This window comes from Scaptodrosophila lebanonensis, unplaced genomic scaffold (assembly GCF_003285725.1).
Source record: "Scaptodrosophila lebanonensis strain 11010-0011.00,11010-0021.00 unplaced genomic scaffold, SlebRS2 tig00001412-arrow-pilon, whole genome shotgun sequence".
Lineage (NCBI taxonomy): Eukaryota > Metazoa > Arthropoda > Insecta > Diptera > Drosophilidae > Scaptodrosophila > Scaptodrosophila lebanonensis.
Genome location: NW_022060739.1, coordinates 3,542,063 through 3,563,441, shown reverse-complemented (window position 1 = coordinate 3,563,441; position 21,379 = coordinate 3,542,063). Strand labels below are relative to the sequence as shown.

Below are 21,379 nucleotides of genomic sequence, written 5' to 3'. Positions count from 1 at the left end.
TCACAAAACTTTAAATTTTAACCACCAACTACTTCACATATTTAACTGATTTGGCCTCGGGTCACTATAACCTTCGGGCGATCTAAAATACTCCTTTGAAATGGGCCTTCATCGTCAAAAACGTTGTATTGCGGGGTAAATCTGTTGATTATTTTCAATAAAATAAATGAGATCATTTTTCGTAAAATCAAATCTGCGCTCTTCTTTAAAAGAGTCCTGTTTGGATGCAACTTGAATGTATAATTATTGATAATCATAAGCATTCAAATCCCGAAATATAAATGTATTCATACTATAAATAATGAAATTAATGAAGAAAATTAAAAAATATATTGAACGACAGATTATGTATCAAAAACGTATTCAAATTTTATTTTGCATATACAATGCCCGAAACTAGAAATATAATAACACTAATAACAATAAGTTTTGAATTTGTAAAAATTTAAGATTCTATGCTTAAGAGAACATTAAATTCAACGTACCTTTAAACATTTATTCCATTCATAGCTTTTTGCCTCTTCATTTTGATTTTGAATATTTAAAAGAGTGAATTAATTGGGAAGAAATCACTAACTAAGGAATACTTTTTTCTTTGAAGAACCTTTCCAAATTTGTACTAATTATCTCTTTAAATAATATATAAAACAATTGGGAAACTAAATCTTAGATTGCCACCTGGATTCAATCAAACAATATATATAAATTGAAAAATCGTTTATTATTTATAAGGAATATTGGAATCTGAAGCTACCAAAAATAAGCAGGATGTATAGATTACAAATAAAAACAATTGCGTAATGATAACAAGTGAAAAGGGCTAAGGTTGGTTGAAATATTCTGTAATTATTATAATTTTTTTAATTAATAAAATTTAAAACAAATTTTGATCTATTGATCATACAAAAATTAAATAAACTTGTACACATATAATTCACTTGTGTGCTTTTATAGGCTCTGATTTGTAGGTATTCATATGGACATACGGGCAGACAGACAGGGCTGAATCAACTCGTTTTGCTTGCCACACCTCCTTCTGCCTGTTACACTACACACTTACTATATAACAATTTTAAATAAATAAATTAGGAATAATACCTCTACATAAGAATTGATCTATCATAATCTGTGCAAAGCATTTATTTCCACTATTTGGACATTACTACAAGTAATAAGTATTTAAAATATAGGAATTAAGTTGAATTTATTATCTTATACAGCATTCTCTTCACTATTAATTGTTTGGTGACATGTTGGCCCTAAAGAAGACTTTACATATACATGTATACATAAGTATATAATATTTTATTCTATGAAATAACTGAATAAACGATTTTAGTGGTTTTTGAACCGTGCTGCATCATATTCTCGTGCTTGCTGCCCCATTTTCTAAGTAGTTCCATATATGATTGTTTTGAAGTTCTGCGAAGTTCTGTAACATAGCACGTCCATACATACATATATCTATGCTCTAAAAACTAACCGTTAAGTTTGAAATGCAAAATGTATATACGAGTATGTATATTCCGAGTTCCATTTCAATCTAATTTGGGGGCCCACAGTACTTAAGCCATCTGCGCACATAAATCTACGAGCAGTGTCTGAAAGAGTTCCAATGGGACAGAACAATATCTGAGCAGCAATTTTGCGCGGCAAACATCGGCAGCACATGTAGAAAAAGGCGGGGGGCGGAAAATTGCGTGAAATGAGCAGAAAAGGAAAAAAATAAAATAAAAACGTTTCAAAACAGAGAAAAGAGCGAGCACGACGACACTGACGACGGAACGGAGAGGAATCGGGCGAATGAGACGATGTTGGACGAGGGCCGACGAAGGCCAACGAGCGCACTGCGAATGCAGGCGACGTTCGTTGTGGGGAGTGGAGTGGGAAGCTGCCGCTTGGAGCGCAGCCAGTTGGAATTGCAAGCGACAATGGGTGACAATGGGTGGTGGGGAGGTGTGGGCGATAACAACGGCAACGACAGCGACGACCACGACGACGGAGACGACGACGATGTTGATGACGACAAAAAAGTAGCAGAGGTAGCTGCAGCAGCGGCAGCGGCAGCAGAAGCAGAAGCAGCGACTACGACAACGACAGCATTGAGAACGTCGATGAGACGTCGACGTCGACCGTTTTTGGCTCTGGCTGGCCACGCTGTTTGGCAGGCCAAACCAAAACGTAGCGAGCAGTCGTCAGTCAGTTGGCCAAGAAAGTAGTAGCGGCGGTGTTGTGAGCCAACAAACTGCTGGCTGGCTGGCAACGGAATGTGTGTGTGCCCTAAGGGGCAGCGCGCACAGTGCCGCCATTGCCGTTGTGCTTGGATTGAGTTTGAGCGACGCGTAGCCAGCCAAGAAAAGTGGCCAGCGAGCCAAGTGCGACAACAGCAACAGCAACAACAACAACATCTCTAGCAACAACAAGCTGTTTGCTGGCCACAAGGTTTCCTTCCTTCGTTTCCACAATTTTTTTTCTGCTTTGGTTCCACATTTTTGACGAGGTGGTGATGATGGTCCAAGACGCAGCAGCGCCAGCGCAGGATGACAGACGAGACGCAGGCCAGGGAAATTTCCACTTGTTTCACCCCCCATTTGGCTAAGAACAGGGCCAAAAAACAGTTTGATTAGCCAAGTCAAATAATAAGTGGCGGGCCAAAAAGATGTGCGTCCTGGCCAAGATCAAGTAGCAGCAACAACAACAGCAGCTGGATTGGAGTGCAGTCAATAGAAAATGGCCGTCAATCGACAGCATTAGCGGCACACAAACACACACACACACACACAAACGCACACATGCACAAACAGGAAGTAGGGAGTAGCAATAGCGGCTAAGGATACGTTCGTCTCGACCATACAGCTAACAATAAAGACTACAACAACAAACGCAAGTGCCGCACAACAACAAAAACAGCAACATTAAGAAAAACGTGTGCTTGTGCGTGTGTGTGTGTGTGTGTGCGTGGTACGACCTTTGAACTGACCAACGTGCGCGGCCAACTTTGGACAGTGCCAAAAAAGACGTGCGCCATCAGCAACTGGCGCTGGCCCAACCAACAACAACACCAACAGCAACAACAGGCGGTCCATTGTTTCAACTTCGTTGCCAGTTGCCCCCGCCACATCTGTTGCCACCACAACACCACACCACACCACACCAGACCACCACCACCATCACCGCTAATGATTCAAGCGCATCGAAATTTGTCAGCGGCCCATCAAGACCAGCAGCAGCAGAAATGCCATCAATGGCAGTGGCGGCCAATTTTGTCGACCACACGCGTGCGAAACCTCAAAGGACGCACAACAGCGTCCGAGTTGCTCGCACGTTCGCCAAATCTATCGAAAAAAAAGTAATGGATATTGCGCATACGCAACGTGTGCCCAGCAAATAAAAGGCAACTACTAACTAATCCAGCGAAGGAAGCAAAATGTTGCTAATCTAAGTGCTTCAAACAACAATTAATTATATAAAAAATAATCGCATCAATTATTATAAACTACTTATGCAATAAATATTTGTCACCTTTTTAAAAACGTAGTGCAGCAACAGTTAAAAAATAAATTGAGAACACATATAATTAATCATTTCAAATAAATATATACATACAAGTAAATTATGCAAAAATAATCCCCCAATAAATACTTAGTGGAATAAAATATAAAAACTACGCATAAATAAAAACAATTAGAACAAGTAAATATGAACTAATTGAAAGCACTCGTAGACAATTTTCATGAAAGAATCAATGCGTGATTTTTTTTAATGCCGCGTCACCTTCAACAGCTGCAGCCGCCACAGCCCGAAAGGAAGAATAATAAAAAGTAGTTCATTACTGAATTATAAAGGAAGTTACATTTCGGTAAGTTGCAAATTGAAGAAAATTTAACTAATTATTTAATTAGTAGTAACGATTTCGTAAACGTTTTTACGAATGACTGAGTGGTAGAGATCTAATTTAAAAATTAATAGTTAAAAGATGTTGGAAAAAATTGCATGTTGAGAATTTCTTAGAATGCAAAATAAGCAGAAACCGGTTTCTAATAAAGAGAATAAACTAGTATGGAAACCAATATATATATATATAATGTTGCGAGCTTACGTTTACTATTCCCGAGTGTTATATAAATTTTAATACCCTTAAAATAAAAACTCAGCCATGAAAAACTATTTCATCGTTACATTTTATTGCAAGTAAAAAGTTAAATTTTATTTATTGTTTCTTCTCTTTGTGAGCCATGCATTAAATTCTCACTCGTAAATGCTTAGAAATTATCCCCCCGGTCGGAGGAATATGTTATTTACACTAGAGGAATAACAATAGTAGTTGATTACTGAATTATAAAGGAATATATTATTTACACTGCTTTTAGATGTGGTACTGGACTGTTATATAATTTCTCCTCAATCTTGAGTGCATTGCTTGGAGAGTGAGTGAATAATCTAAGTAATAAATGCGAAAACATACTGGTTTATATCGGTTTAAATTCTTAATTTTTTAAAGTATTTTGAGGAACAAATAATTCAAAAATATCAAAGTACATTTTAGTAATAATATACATACAGCTTGTGGAAGTAGACATAGAGTGTTCGGTTATACTCCCATTTAAATTCTTCAATTTCCAAAAGAAAATCAAGCTCCTTTTAGATTTGTTAATGAAAGCATCATTCAATTTAAAATATTTTTATAGAACTGTAGAAGTAAATAATAAACTAAAGACGACTAGCAGAATTTATATTTATTAAGGCGATTTGTAAATAAGATATATACACTACAACTTTAAGACAGCTTTAGAAAGTGAGGGAAATGAATCAAGTATAAGCTTCATTAGTTTATATTTTAGAGATTTTCGAAAAATGTACCACAATAAGTTTTCTGAAGTACGTAAAAGTTTAAATGTCATCTTCTGCTCTAACTGATAACTCGAAACATATTTTATTCATTTAACATCAATCAGTGAACTAGAGAGCATGAACTGAATGAGTTTCCTTTAATAATTTAGACATATTTTTGTGGATGCCCAGCTTTAAATTTTGTCAACTTGTTGTCATCATTGAATCGATTAATAGTGTTTAAAAAATACCAAAACAAATGTAATTTTTATGTATGTAACTCCATTACAGCTTGTTCAATTCGAAATGAATATTTAAAAGCCGCACAAGTCGAACCCCAAAACCAAACACCCGCATCAACACAAAGCCAAAGCAAAAACCAACCAAGTCTGGCGCCACATAAATAAGAAAAATGCAGCAGAAATGACAACATGTTAAATGCTCGTTGGGGGGGCGTTACAGAGTCATAGAGTTACAGATATGCCAGATATGCTAGGAAGGCTGGCAGGCCGGCAGGCAGGCAGTCAGCCATGCAGTCATTCAGCACAGCACGGACTAAACTGAATTTATAGGCTTAGAGCAAAGTTAAAGCACAATGGAAAGTGGAAATATATACACACACGTACATATTTTTATAAAAACGCACAAATTGTGGAGCTTGCAAGCCGTTGATTTCACTTTTGGTTCAATGCACAAACAAACACACACAACACAAACACCCACAAATACTTGCATGTTTCCGTGTATCTAGAAGCCTAGGCGTTCCATTTGGTTATCCAAAGAACACATAATACTCTGGAGGTCACCGCAAATAGCTTGAAACGGCAGTCTTTTGAAATTATGAATTTTCCGTTTTAATGGTCGGAGCACTGCTAAATAGGAAATAAAATAACTTCTGCTTCCAATATTCAAAGCCATTAAACTATTTGTGGCAAATTGAACAAGCATTTGCTATTTGTTGAACAATATTGCATAATGTTCTCCAAAAACTGAATATCCCGGGTTTATTGCTCGATGGACAGTGGTACAACAATTTAAATAAAACAATCTGTTTGTTTGCCTTGTTACAGTTCAAGGAAGAGTTTGTTGGAAATGCAAAGAGAATCGAGAATGAACCCAAATTATTTATTTTATTTGATACGTTTTCGTAGTTTTCTGATGACCCATGTTTTTTTTTTTTAATTTTGTAAGTTCAAAGAATTGATTGAATACAATATAATTAGCATCTGAAATCAAGTGTAAATTTATTTGAATGGTCTGCTTTTATTGGTCATAATTTGTTTGATGCCCTCCTTTTCCGTTTCGTTATACGTTTGTTTAAAATATATTTATGTTTCTAAAAGATTTAAAGTTAGGAACAACAAACTTCTTGTACACTTAGGCTATGTTAATCCTTAATAATTGTGTTGAGAGTTCTTACAACATTTTAAATATTTGTATATTTTATTTTCTTTCATTCACAAATTTTTAGTATATAGTTGCAAAATAACTAAAAAGAAATATGTATTGCCATTAAAAGTTATATAAATGTTAGTTGCCTTGAAATTTAAAAAGTTAATTCAACAAAAAAGAATATAATTGATAATTAAAAATTGAATAAAACGATTAGAACGTTTAAATCGGTCTATACCAATCGCCTCTTTTTAATGTGTAATAAGGCCATAGATTTGTTTGAAACTTAAGATTATATTTAGAAAACTTTTAATCACCAATGATATCTCTATAAACAAACAAATAAGAGCCTCATGATATATTGCTCCGATTTCGCTGAAGCTGCACATTATTATGAGGCATTAAAAAACTTATATAAATATGAAATATTCCCTAGATTTCTTCTATAACAAAATAGTTCTTGGTTCTTAGAGTATTTTAATAAAAATTCTGAATATCATGTGCCACTATATAAAGCATGTAAATAATATTTTCATATATAAACAAAAGAGTTATTCTGCTAAAGATGATTTTTGAAGATTCCTATGGCAGCTATATAAAATAATACGGCTTTATAAAAATTTTAATAAACTAGCCTTAATCTAATCAGAAGACAAGATTTCGCAGAGTATTTCACCAATCCCCAATCCACATGCCGTATGCGTAATGCATTTGGCCTTTTTGCTTACATATACTACATACTACATACATAGATATATAAAAATGTTCATTTAATTTAGAAACGGCAAATCACAAAGTTTTACAAGGCAAGAAATTTACGAGCCATTAACACAATTAACAATTGCCAAGCAGTAGCAGCAGCAGCAACAACAGCAACAACAAGTTATGCATTCAACTTAATTAGCCGCGGCAAGAGACACGCCATGTAAATAAAGCAAACACGATCCCCACGGCTCTCCCCCGCTTTCACCCAACAATAAAACTAACACGAAATTTAATTGCGCGAAAGCGTTGCCAACGACAATGCACAAAAGAAAAGGACACCAGGCGCAAATTCCTTAATGTTTTGGCATTAATTTTGCACTTTTTTTTGGATTTGGCAATAGCTGTGAGTTCTTTTTTTATTCTTTTTTCAAGTTGGCATTCATTGCTTGACAAAAAAATAGAAAAGTGGAAAACAAATAAAGAAAAAAAGGAATTTGTTGACACCAACAATGTTTCGGACATCCTGGCAAATAATTCTTTGCGCTGCACTTCTTTTTTACTTGCCTTCCATTTTGTTACACTGCAATTCAAAGAGTAAAGAGCATTTAAATGGTCAGTTGGTGACATTGATAGTTGCATCTAATTGGAATGATTACTTAATCTGATTTATATAGAAAACTGTTGATTCTAAAAACTTGGAGACTATATCTATCTCTCTTTATACGGATATAAGCACTTTCTCCACAAAAGTTAAAAAATTCAGTATTGCATTGGTTTTTCTTTTTATTTAAATCTTAAAAATCTTTTTCATTCTAAGGAAAATAGTTTCAACTGGCATTAAACATGAATAATAATAGATTGATTGTTTCTTTAATAATAGATCGAAATTAAACTTAAGAAACATATCGCGCTTTCTCGCCCACATTATCTTTCTACTAAACAGCAGACATTTCATTTTAAACTATAATGTGTTTTTAATTGTCTTGCAATATTGAATTATTTGATAATAAATGCAGTTCTCTAAAGATGCTTTCGATATAAGGCGATATAATGAACTCCAACTAGGATAAAACACTTCGAATTTTTTCGGAAGAGCTCAAAATCTTGCACAAAATTCGAGGGCTATTTGCTGAATGTTTCTGGTAGTACGCTAGCTTTATAGTGTATCCCTTGGTCGACTGCGCTTTTCTATATCGGCTGGCCATGTTATTTTTTCAGCTTTTCCCGGAAATTGGCAACTATGTTGGCGCTTTCCTCTTGACTGGCTGCATATGTCGCAAGTCCGTCGCTGGTCAATGTTCGCACTTCCTTTGGCCGCTTTATCATTTCCGCGAGAGTGAGAAATAGATCGGGGGTTATGCTTGTCTTTTGCATTTGGGTACGATTCAATGAATGCTGGCAGATTTATGGCCTGGCATTGATTTTATTGATGGCGGCGCGCGCTTTAAATAAATCGAGATTGAAGGCAGGCCAATTAAAATTAATTGCAAGCAACTGCAGTCCGCTCGCTCTTGCTGCCCAGCGTTTAATTCCTCTTTGTCAATAATACAAGGCAGGCTTAATGCGTTAAGAATATTATTTGCAACCTTCCCTCCCCCCGCCAAACAGTGGCTGTCTGTTTAAATTATGAGCAGGCGCAAAAGTCAGCGGCCATAATTTTAGGTGGCATAGACAAACAAAACAAGCAAACACACAAACAAACAAATAAATCGCCAAATTATTATTTGTGCTTGACTGCGACAAAGGCTGCAGTCGTCGCCAATTTTTATGCGCTGCAGCATTAAATACATAAAAAGAATAATAAGGAAAAATAGGAAACTTTGTCTGCCGCTTCTGTCCAGTCCAGTCAGAGTCGGAGTCAGTAATGATTTACTCTATTTGCATATTTTTGCACTTATAAAAATGCACAAACGATTTTTCATTTTCTTAAAACTTATTAGTGAGCAGACGCCGAGCCTTTGACGGGACGTTGAGTGGGCGGCCAAAGGCAGTATCTTTTCTTTTTTCTTGCTTTTTTTTAATGATGGACTTTGGTCAGCGGGGGATTGGGTGGGTTATTTATTTGTTATGCATGCTCTCGAATTTTTTTAGAAAAAGTTTTTAGTTTACGTAAGGTTTTGGAAGTAAAGTGCAGGACATAGGTAAATAGTCTGTTGGTTGGACCAGCTTTAAAAAATAAGGACAACTGACTGAAAAGATTCGAATATAGTCAGATTTGTAAAAGAAGGGGATGGTATTAGTTAATGAAAATCCTTTCCTTAATAAATGTGTAATTAATTTTAAGATTATAAATATTATAATTGAGCAGTACTTTCGTATTAGGTTCATATTTTGGAATGCAGAAGAAATATGTTGTGATGTTTTGTAAATTCAAATAAGTGATATATTAAATGTAATTATACTTGACGGGGTTTATTCCAAATTAGTATTTAATGGCATCTAATATTTCTTTAAAATTAAACTATACAAAATTTCGATCTAAATTTTTGTATATGTTCTGCCGAAGCAAGAATTAATTGTTAACCTTCTCTTTTAAAAAAAAATAAAAATAAAATAAAATTTTTGTAAATAATGACAAATTTTTCCAACGATTTAGACAATTGTTTTGTTTTACTTATGAACTGTTTTCAGTGAAAATAAATTAAAAGAAGAATAAAATAAAGAAATACTCATCTGTGAGAGTGTTTAATATTTTCCAGTTTAATTTGCAAATAACAATATTAAGTGGCACATTTTTCTTACAAGTAGAATGTTCTTAATAAAAATTGTTCCTTTTTTCTTTTTATTTATTCTATTTTTGTTCTATCAATTAAGAATGAATTACTGTTTATTGTTTTGTTTGTAAAAAACGAAAATAAATTATAATAATTGATAGCCAATAGATCGAATAGTTTTAAAAAGCTTCAATCGATGGCAACAACTTTTTCTTAGTGTTTTTTATTAGAGAGGTATTGTAGTTTTTGTGAGCGAGTGCTTGTTTTCTAGACTCATCTCTGAGCTAGTCTTGCTTGAAGCTAGTTCATTGACACACCCAATTAAAAACAATCATTAAATCTAATTGAATGGGTAACAAGTTTTGTTTCTTGTAATTAATAATAACTCATTTTGTCTAAAGACTTAGCATCACATATAAACCTATTAAACGCTGCATTCAACTTCTTATTGCGGTTACAGCTGTATTACCTTTCTGAATATCTGCTATCCTTAGAATTTTATAGGTAGTATGGAAAATTAATACAACCAACAGGTTTACAGAGATTGCAATTTCTCATTTATTGAATTGAATTCTGCAGATGCAAATTATGCTCGAACCTGAAATAAAACAAAAAACTGTGCAGCACTGCGTTTGCGTATTTTTGAATAAATAGTTATTAGGTAAGAAGAGCGTAAAATTTGTTGAGCAGCAAATAACTTGTACTAACGCCTTTTACGCCTTTCACACTGTACAACTCAGCGTATACGCAACATCGTGCAACGCCATAACGCATACGCCCCATTGCACCGCAAAGCGCTCCTATTCGTTACTGCTATCGCATTTGTTTGTGCTTATGTGCACATAACATGCATACATATGTATATGAACGAGTAACTGTAAGTTATGTCTGCAATTTTCAGCGCCTATAAGTCTGCTGCAGCAATTTTCTTGGCAGCCGCAGCAACCAACACTTAACAAATTCAGCCATGGCTAGATGGAGACAAGCCCGGCCAACGCAAATAGAGAGCTGCATTTATTTACTGCTTGTCGTACTGCCTTCTATGGCATATAACGTGTACGCACGTTTTGAGCTGGAAGTCGGCAGAAGCGAACGCAACACACAAACATAAATAAATAAACAAACAAACAAACAGAGAAGTAGACACGCCAACTGCTTAGTGTTTTTTTGTCTTGTTCAGTTGGCTCGCATTTTGTTGGCAACGCATCCTTTGGAATGTTGGACGCGTGGCACTTGGCTGGCAAATTCATTTGGCTGCTGGCCACTGCTGGCGCCTCAATGGGGCAAGCAGCGAGGGGCGAGGGGGGCACGGGGCACTCATTATGATTTTAATTGCTGACGCACATTTTTGACGAGTTGCCCAGTTTGACAACGTCATCGTTGTAGTTTGTTGTTATTGCTGTTGATTGTTTATTGGCTCGTTGGATACTTGGCCAGCAGCATATTGTATGTACTACATACATACAACATACATACATACATACATACGTACATATGTGGGGGCTTTCCCGCCTCAGTGCCAACAAATTGCTCCACAAATGGCTTGCCAGACATTTGGCCAACAGGTGTCACTGTCTAATTATTGTTATGATTATGTTTATCACATATGTATGTATATACACATACATATACATATGTACTCATGTGTGTATATACTCGTTTGATTGGCTGGCTTTTGGCCACTTCTTGGCAAGGCCATTGCCGTTCAATGCTCGCGCCTGTAAACATTTATTGGCCAATACACAAGTGGCATTTCGCTTGCCAATGTTGCCGCATTTTGGCAGCAGTTAATATTCAAAGTTCTCTATCTAGGCTATATTACATCTGACTTTTGCTTCGCCTGCCACGGATTTTGATTGACGTTCAGTTGTTGACAAGACGTGGCCGGTGAAAGTTCCTTTTCAAGTACATACTAGTATATCGTAACTGGAGCAAATTCTATATAGCTAATTGATGTTCAAATCAAATCAAATTGCCAGATGCGTCCACCAGCACCAGCACCAGCTCCCGCACCAGCAGCGACCACAAAAACAACAACAGCAAACGTTATCTGGCTATTTAGTATATAAACATGGATGCCTTTTGTTATGGTTTGAAAAACAGGCATTAAAAATTTTGCGCACAAGTCTTTAAAATTTAAAATTGTTTTGCATTGCAAAATTGGGAACATATTGTTGTTGATCGAAAGGTAATTTTAATATGTGTGTGTATATAGTATATTGTTAGTAAAAGTATGTGAGTGCATAAGTAGGTATGTATAAAAAATATGCATATATATATTAATATATTTGTGAGCTAAAGTCATAGAAGCTGGTGTTTCTTGTTGTTCTTAAATGCGAGTATGTGACTTTCTTTACAATACTAAAAAAAAAGATCTCTTTTAAAAAACTTGTGTTTTTCGCCTCTTCAATTATTTAACTTCAAAGTCTTAATCACCTTGCCAAGACCATATAAAATATTTTTTAAAAAATATTGAAAAAATAGTTAATTAAAGAACATCGTGAAGAAGAAATTTCTCGCACTTTCAAAATAAATATATGCCTGTGTTATTTATTGACTGTTGATGAATGAATGCCTAATGGTTGAGCGTTGTATTCAACAGAATATAACAAAACTGATTACTTTTAATTAGGAATTAATAAATATGTTGTCTTACGCCGATGACTAGTTTCAACAAAAATCAGAGATACTGTAATTGTAAAACTTAATGTGAATACCAAGCGAGCAATTTCTTAAACTATGGACATATTTATCATGAATTTAATATCAATCAACAGTAATTGAAATTCCAAGCAAACAACTTTTCTGCTTCAAAAAATTCGTAAAATTCGTAAAATAAGAAAGATTTTTTGCGCCCAGCTGTCCTGGTTTTTGAGATATTTGGGCAACAAACAAAAAGGCTTGGGAAATCGGTATAAAAAAAAACAATAACTATCATTTCACTTCCGAAACGATCGGGATGTGAGCCATGAACTACATATATCTGTTTAGAAAATATCTAAATCTTCATTAAGTTAACCTTCACTGGCCATTTTCAGACGGAATTTGTTTCGATATCATAGGCAAGGCGTTTAGTTTTGTTTTTTGATTGGGTTTCTTCGTTTTTTTTTTTTGCGTCTTACTGCAACTCAAGGCTCATTGCCTAAATATAATTAACGAGCGGAAAATGCAAAAATTCTAATTAAAACAAGCACTAATTACAATTTGTGCCGTCCTATGCACACCGCCATACTTGTTCGTAGCTAAAGATACAAAAAGTCGAGGAAAAATAGACGACATCGATGCTTTGTATTGAAAAAACAAGCGAATGAAATAAAACAAGGCACACGAAATTGTGAAAACTGAAATAGTTTAAGCAAAATATACAACCGGTATACATATGTATATGTACATATGTATACATACGTATGTATCTCTGCATCTATGTATCTGTGCTTGCTATATGCTGCACAAAAATAGATGCAGCGACAGTCTCGGCGCGAGTTTTTCAACGCGTCTTTGCTCGCGTCAATTGCGCGTCATCGCCTGAAGATCTGAAGAGCTGAAGAGCTGAAGGTACACATACTCTTATATATGAGCGGCAATATCTAAGATATAGCATACACACATGTACATGTCTTCCAAATACTATTTATACATAGGCATCTATGTACGATTATGTGACACAGAAGGGATGGCGACAGTTCTGCGCAATTTTTTCTGTTTCTATGCCTTGACGGTTTTATCGCCTTTCCTCATGCTGTTGTTGCTGTTTTTGTTTTTGTTTTTGTTGCTGCCGGACGATCTTTAGCAGCGTCAAGTGTATACAAAAATAGTCAGACGTATGAGCAACAACAACAACAACAACAACAAAAACAACACCAACGAACAGAAAATTCAGTTAAGCAAAAATCGCGCTTTCAACTGCTAGGAAAAATAAATAAAAGCGTTTGTGCAAAATGAAAAACAAGCATGAGAGCAAAATAAATCGTTGAAATTTGTTTAAAACGTCAAAGACGATTCGTACTTTTTGCGTTGTCCGTGAACAGTTCTATATAGTTGGGCATGGGTATATAATATATGTGTGTTATGTAAATATGGACGGCACTATAGCAGAAAACCAAATGAACAGTAAACACTCAATGATAGAGAAAACAACGTTTCAACGTTCAATTTTACACTAGAAGTACAGAAAATACAGCAGAAAAATAGATTTCGTAATGTTTAACAGTTTCTAGTCAGAGTTTTACAAATGTAAAAGATATTGGGAATGCAATATTTTGGATTGGAAATAACAAAAACAGAAGTACAGAAGTACAGAAAATACAGCAGAAAAATAGATTTCGTAATGTTTAACAGTTTCTAGTCAGAGTTTTACAAATGTAAAAGATATTGGGAATGCAATATTTTGGATTGGAAATAACAAAAACAGAAGTACAGAAGTACAGAAAATACAGCAGAAAAATAGATTTCGTAATGTTTAACAGTTTCTAGTCAGAGTTTTACAAATGTAAAAGATATTGGGAATGCAATATTTTGGATTGGAAATAACAAAAACAGAAGTACAGAAGTACAGAAAATACAGCAGAAAAATAGATTTCGTAATGTTTAACAGTTTCTAGTCAGAGTTTTGCAAATGTAAAAGATATTGGGAATGCAATATTTTGGATTGGAAATAACAAAAACAGCAGCTCAGAGCTGTGTGTTCGAGCCAATTGTGGGCCCTAAAAGAACTACTAAGGTCCTAAACCTGAACTTAAAGCCCACTAGGCGCCAGGCTTGGCATTTCATCAAATGATTTCGGGCAGAAGATGTTGGGTTATAGTCCATTACTAAGACTTTGACTTAAGCTCAAATAATCTTACGGAAATACATAAAAAGGAAGGATGGGAGAAGGTGGCGCAATAAAAATCAAAAGGGAATATAAGGCATCATAATGGATTTCTTGGGCCTCATCACTCTATACTAATCTATTTGGCCTTTAATATGCAAAATAAGTTTCTAATAAAATACTTTTGACTTGCCCGCATGCCCCAAAATTCTTGAATAAATATGCTGCTTTAATTCGAATTAGAAAGCATGTTTAAGCTTAAAGCTTTGTTTATTTATTTATTTATTTTATCGACAAATAGAGCTGCCGAAAAAAAAAATCAAAATAATACAGAACTTATACTAAATAAAACTAAAAAAAAACAAAGCCTATAGAAATAACAAAAATTTCTACTAACGAATCAGACTCGGTGGATGAATTTTATTTGCCAAACGGCCAGCTATGACGTTATTAGACCTAAGAAAAAAGAAAAGGTGAAGAAAAAAAGCAAACAAATTTAAATATTTAAATAATACATAAAATATAATAAAGATAAAATAAAATGTGAGACCTTATTAATTTGCTTTAATATTTTTCTTCTACAAGTATGTATTTTTACGCATTTTTCATAAAATAAAATTGTTTTAATTGTTTTAGAAATATTAAACAATAACCGGGTTTTTAAATAAAACAGATAATTTCAAAAAATACAATTTTTTTGTGGAACTTTGATTCATTTCAATTTTAATATATATTTTATTTAGAACACAAACCAGTCGAATTGCAAGGGAATTTCATGAATATAGTTTTTCTTAAAAAAAAAAAACAAATACGAGCTCTACACTAAATCATTTTATGTATGCTAAAAAATAAACAAAAATTTGTGTGCAAACTGTTTGCAATTTTAACCTGACTCAAGTTTATTTAACTTTAGACCTTTCTGAATATTTATTAATAAACAATTTTAATGTCATTCTTATAATCAAACGGATGCTTTACTGTTTTAATGCAGAGAACCTTCGCTTGCTGATTCATTTTTCATGGTTTTTATTATTTGGAATGCGAAAAAGAATCATATAATTTGATTTTTGTGGCTAAAACACATATATACGTAATATGTATATAGTATAGGATTAGATTTATTTGTCTGCTGAAACGGCCAAATAACATTATAATTATGTTTGCTAACTTGCCTTAATCCATCAAAAGATAAATGTGCTCTTTAAAAATGACTTTTCGGTGACAATATTTTTTTTTAAATAAGCAAACATTTGCTTTTGTTGCAATACATAAGTAACTGTATATTTGAGTATCTAACAAAAATATAGTAAGTACTTGGTGTACTTTAGGCTATTGCATAATTATCTTGGGCAGTGTCAAAATTGTCATGTCACATTTTGACAAGAGATGCTGAACTATTTTTAGCAGATTATTTAACATAGTGCCGACAAATTGAAAATGTCGGCTCTAATACACATAGGTCTAAGTTTTGTATATAAAAAGAAGACAGTTCCTAAAACTCGCAAAAAGGTGCTAAAATACATATAGCTGGGTATCTGCTTGACATAATCTTTGCACTGATTAACTTTAAAACAAAGGAATTAAATTAAACAAATTACATTACAAAAATCTTTCAAGTTTGTTAGTATGTGTCATAATTTTCTTAAATAGTTGCTGATTTATGTAACTTAAGATAATGACATGTATGTCTTTATTTATTTTATAGAACGACAAATAGTGCTGTCGCTACAGTTTACTAATATTAAGTTATAATTTAAACTTTATAAAGTAGAAAGCCTCTCAAGAATAAGTGTGCAATAAAGTCTATTAATGCCTCCGATACGTTGGGAGAGTTTTATTTTCCATTTGCCCCGATTCACAGCCAAATGTTGCCAGAGACATTATAAACCTAAACAATAAAAAAAAATGATAGTTGAGGAGAAATCTTAATTCTACTTTAGAGTTATCTAGATGAAGTACGGCAGAAGGAGAAAAATTAAGAGAAAAATCTCCAAACCGGTGTGGGAAAATTTAATTGCCAGTCCGTCCATCTATCTAATAGCATTAAAAGTTCCGACCACAATTAATAACAATTTTATAATTAGACCTAGTTCGGATTTTACACGGTAGATTGATTCCAGAAAAATTCATATAAAAAAAACGTGTAAAAAAAGACATTGATCAAATGCAAAACGAATAGTGCTAAATGGAATAAAGCCGTGTAACCATACAAAACATTTTAAATTTCCAAACCGTGTTAAATCAAAACCATGTAAAAATCGTGTAAAAACAGAATAAGGTGTATTTATTTTATTATCATTTTATATGTGTTGTTTCAAAACCTTTTCATTTTACTAGTCCTGAGAGCAATGCTTCTAATGTAATTCCGTTTTAAAAAATAAATAATAACCAATTAGGTTACAATCCCAAATCCCATTTCTCTAATTTAAATTGAAACCATGCTCTTAAAGGCCAACCTCCAGGAAACCAATTTCATATTTCATGCCATTATTGCTGTTTCTCCAAAGAGCTGAAGAAGTTATTCCACAACCGAGAAGTGTGCATTGAGGGTCATAAATCTATAATTTCAATATGCCGAGCATATGGTCAAGCACTAGTTAAAGACAATTAAGACCAATTGCTGCACTCTAGTACTTCTGGGCCAATAAATCAGAGCCCTTGCACACATAATTAACACGTGTACGCCACATTGTGCGGGAGGGCGGGAGCGGGGCTGGGGCTGGGGCTGGGGGTGCTTTGGCAGGCAAATTGTCTGGAATGAAAATATCTCGTGCTGTACAATTGGCAGCTGTTCAATAACACAGTTTGGTTCGTGACGTCACGACGCCCTGACCTCCGTCAACACATAACTGCGAAGTCATTAAGGCATGAAGTGTACAAGTATGTGTGGAAAATGATAGTGCAAGCGAGAGGGCATGATCGGTGCTCGCCCCATTGACTTTTAACAACAAACAAGAAACAACAAGCAAGAGGCAGGGGGCAGCGGGCAGGAGGCAAGCTGGCGGGGCACGGCCAGGCAGACAACATGTCTGGGTCTGAGTCTTTCAGCTGCTGGCGGCGTGCGCCAAGTTGGGAAAGAGTCCAGAAAACTTATTGGCAAAACTCCATGATCATAAATTACTTTTGCAAGCTCAGCGCACATTTGTGTGTTTACGTTCGTGCAGGTGTTGCCTCCGATGGGGGAGAGCGTTTTAATTACAAATGCCAGCATCCTGCCACATCAGCTGCCAAGAAATTGGCGCACATTACGCAACAACAATCTAAAAGTTCATTGCCTGAATTCTTTTTTCTTTTCATTTTGGAAGCGAGCGTGAGAAAATTACGCATTTTCCTCAACTCTTTCATTTTTGGCAACCATTTGGCGACATTTGGCAACATTAGCCGACCGAGGCACAAAACTTGGCAATGATAACCGAACGTTCTGATTAATGACGTACTATGCCTAGTTGTACAGTGAATACTACCAACTAGTATAATTACAGGCTATACACATATATTCTTATTACATAATATTTTATACATATTCTTATTACAAGGTATTACATGTAGGAATTGTTGCTGTTAAAAGAAAATAGCTTGACATTGTTCAATTTTTTTTTTTCACAACTGTTACACAAGTTTTTAGGCATTTTTCTGAAACGAATTCTATTTTCGAGAAAAGTGCCTTTGTATTGTTGTTGCTCCTGTTGTTGTCATAAGACTTCAAATATTTCTGCCTGAAAGATGTTTTCCTTTCACAAAAAAGACCAATTGCTCGTAAATCGATTTATTTGTATAATTTGTTTTTTTTTTTTGGCTTATTATACCTTTTTAAATATCCTTAAGTTTTTTGAATTATTTCGAAATCGTTTGGAAAACTATTGTAGTTGGCGATATGGCACCCATTTTTGTTTTAAATAATAGAGTATGTTGTTGTCGATCCAAAACTAAAAACTTCGTTTTGAAGTCAGAGATGCCTCCTTAACAAGCCTAATAAACCCTTCTTTCTCTTGATAGTTTCCAGAAAGATTTAGTAATGCTTAGAATGGACATTGAATAAATATTAAAATGTATGCCAGCTTTTATATAGGAGTCTCTTCGAGATATATACGAAGAAAAACTATATACAGTATTCCTCAAGAGCCATGATTTATTTTTTGTTTTCAACTTGAAAAACTTAAATGAAAGAAATGCACTGATCTTATTTGTAAAAATGATAAAAACATACCTATATACATAGGTATAAAATAATAAATACACGTTCATGAAATTTCTTTATGACCACCAAGAATTTCTTTAATAGAAATAAAGAAGAAATCCATTGTATTTTCTCCTTATGAAATTATTGTAGACTATAAATATATTAAACAATAGCATAGTTACGTCTGAGACCAATAAATGAAAAATCATAGCAAATCGGTGGACAAAATAAGGAGTACTCTTGTATTCTATTCTAATTATTGTTCATTATAGGATTCCTCGAATACTTAAGTAAATCGGTAAGTAAAAGTAAATTCGCAAATGTTATAGATAAATGTAAAAAAATAAGGGAAAGAAATCATCGTCAGCATCATCAGTTTGTACGTGTGTATAAATAAATATAAAACGACAACAGGTATATGGGCAGAGGTATTATTAAACGAAAAAGACAATATAAGAATTTTAAATAAATATAACAAACAGTTGTGTAGAGTTCTGAATTTGTTTAAATATCACAATTTATAGCTCAACAGAATATTCAGAAATGAAGAAGTGTGGAGTAGTGTGGCTTAATAAAAATAATACATACATAAGAACACTTAGAATTGTATGTTGAAATAAAATGATAATAAAATTGAAATTGTGCTAAAAGTAATCCCGAATTCCCATATACAAAATATCCAGATGCGTCTAGATATATCGCGTCATAAATTTATTCAATGCTTAAGGTGTTTAGCTTCATGGAAGAATATACTATAATATAGTATAAGTAGTATTATTCGTAAGTATCTGATCGAAGTTAATGCAGCTTGATTTGATGTCTCATTAAATAATATTATCTTTGTAAATATTCCTTAGTCTATTATATAAGTTAGTCAGCCAAAATGGAACGTTAAAAAAATTGGCATTCATTAGATTAGTTTTAGCTGCAATGAAAACTTTTGGCAATGTTGCAAACTACAAAACTAAAAAACTAATACTCAGTAGCTCTTTCTCACTCTCGACTATTCTTCTCTTTGCAGCCTATGTACAATGCAGACAGAAGGAGCAGAAGGATAAAAGGAAGCCTTGTTGTGCCAATTGCGCAGAGACCGTGAAAGCTACACATGGCCTGACCAACCAATGGCAGCTGAGCGGCATTCAAGCCAGACCAGTCAAAGGCAATGCAGTGCACTTGGCAACAACAACAACAACAACAACAGCACACACACACTCGCACAAACACATCCACATACATATGTATATATGCACTTGTACGAGTATATAGTGTGTAGATGGAATTTTGTTGCGGCAACATGCGCATGAAATGTGACAATAAATCACGACGCATACGCCTGTTGGCGCAGCAGGCTGTGTTTGTGTGCGACTGTTTGTGTGTTTGTGTGTGTGCGCCTAGCTGTATGCCATAGTTTGCCAACTGCACTGCGTGGCCTTGTTTGGCAAGTTGGCTATAACGACGCGTCCTTTTTTTGTGCAAAGTGCGCATTGGCTGCAGAAAGCACGCGAAGAGACGAACCAATCAGGATACGACTCGCGACTTGTGCGCACTATTCGCTCCCTACGTCAGTGGCAAGGATACCAAAGTGTCGAAGGAGGACCTGCAATTTTGGCAACATCCTCTGAGGCGAAATGTGTTTTGGCTGTGGCTCAAACGGCGTTAAAACAACACTTGCATTGTTAAGCAGCAAATTTTGTATATACAATGTATCTCTATTTACATAGCGTTCTTATAGTTTTTAATTCAATAATATACATATGTACTTAAAGTTAGACACATGCCCATAGAAACGAGTCACGTTTGAAGCGCACACGCCCACAAACAACAGCTGTGGGCGTGGCTAAGTAATAATCATATATTAGAGGAAGTTTAATTAAGCGTTTGATGATGTGTATGCGATGAAGAGAATTGCAAAAAAATGCGTAAGAAAAAACAAATAAAATTTCGTAAAGCTTCAGAGCGGCACGCCAAAAAAAAACATTCCGTTTCAAGCGATTTATTAACAGTTCTGCTATATTTTTTACTTGATTTTAACTGTAAATATTATATATAATGTTCTACCATTCGTCTTCCATGGGTGACGGAAAATATGGATGTTTGTACTCCGCCTTCGATGCATTTTCTCGGCGCCATTTCAATGCCTTGTATACCAAAAATCCTTGGGTTAGAAATACCACAACGTTGACTGATAAAAGGCTATAGTTCTTGGGCACAATGACCACAGAGTAACGGGACCATAGCAGGCCAGTGGTGGCTATAACCGCACACTGATTCAACGAAATGTTCTGTGGCGGTCGATTCAAAACATCACTAAATCCAGCCGCCACAAGGCCCTGTAAACCAGCCAAGTATAATGACATAACATCGTACGACTCCTGCTAAACGAGGCTTACCCATTTGAACAAAGGTGCCCAAAAAAAGACAGTTTTTGGACCTGCTGGTGATTCCCATAATGGTGTCAGTGGCGCTGGAACCACCTTTCCAACGTTATTAATAATGGAATTATACAAAGTCGACAGTGGTCCCGTACCCTTGGACATGTTTGGTTAATGGAAGGACGAATTTGTTAAAATCTATTGACTGTTAATTTTGTTGTGTTCCCAAAACAGGTTTTGTGTTGTGTAATATTTTAAAATGTGTGTTGTTAGCCCTTGTGATTGAGTGAGTAGTAGGATGCTGGGTTCTCAATCTGTAAATTTCATTTTCAGATTTAACGTGGTCTGCCCATATCTACCCGAATATGTATTTGGA

The 21,379-nt window shown here is 34.7% G+C and overlaps 1 protein-coding gene and 1 long non-coding RNA gene across 2 annotated transcripts; one reads left to right on the top strand and one right to left on the bottom strand.

Annotated features, from left to right (window-relative positions):
• The first annotated feature begins 2,219 nt into the window (after positions 1–2,219).
• On the top strand, positions 2,220–20,608 carry LOC115630968. The gene is made up of 2 exons (XR_003996205.1): positions 2,220–3,859; positions 19,653–20,608. It is a non-coding gene; the product is annotated as an uncharacterized LOC115630968 (long non-coding RNA).
• LOC115630967 (mitochondrial pyruvate carrier 2-like) lies at positions 20,609–21,244 on the bottom strand. Its single transcript, XM_030527546.1, has 2 exons — positions 21,022–21,244; positions 20,609–20,961 (listed from the first exon to the last, which is right to left on the bottom strand). The coding sequence occupies exons 1-2, from the start codon at positions 21,166–21,168 to the stop codon at positions 20,686–20,688; spliced, it is 423 nt and encodes a 140-aa protein (XP_030383406.1). The 5' UTR covers positions 21,169–21,244; the 3' UTR covers positions 20,609–20,685.
• Between the last annotated feature and the right edge of the window lie 135 nt (positions 21,245–21,379).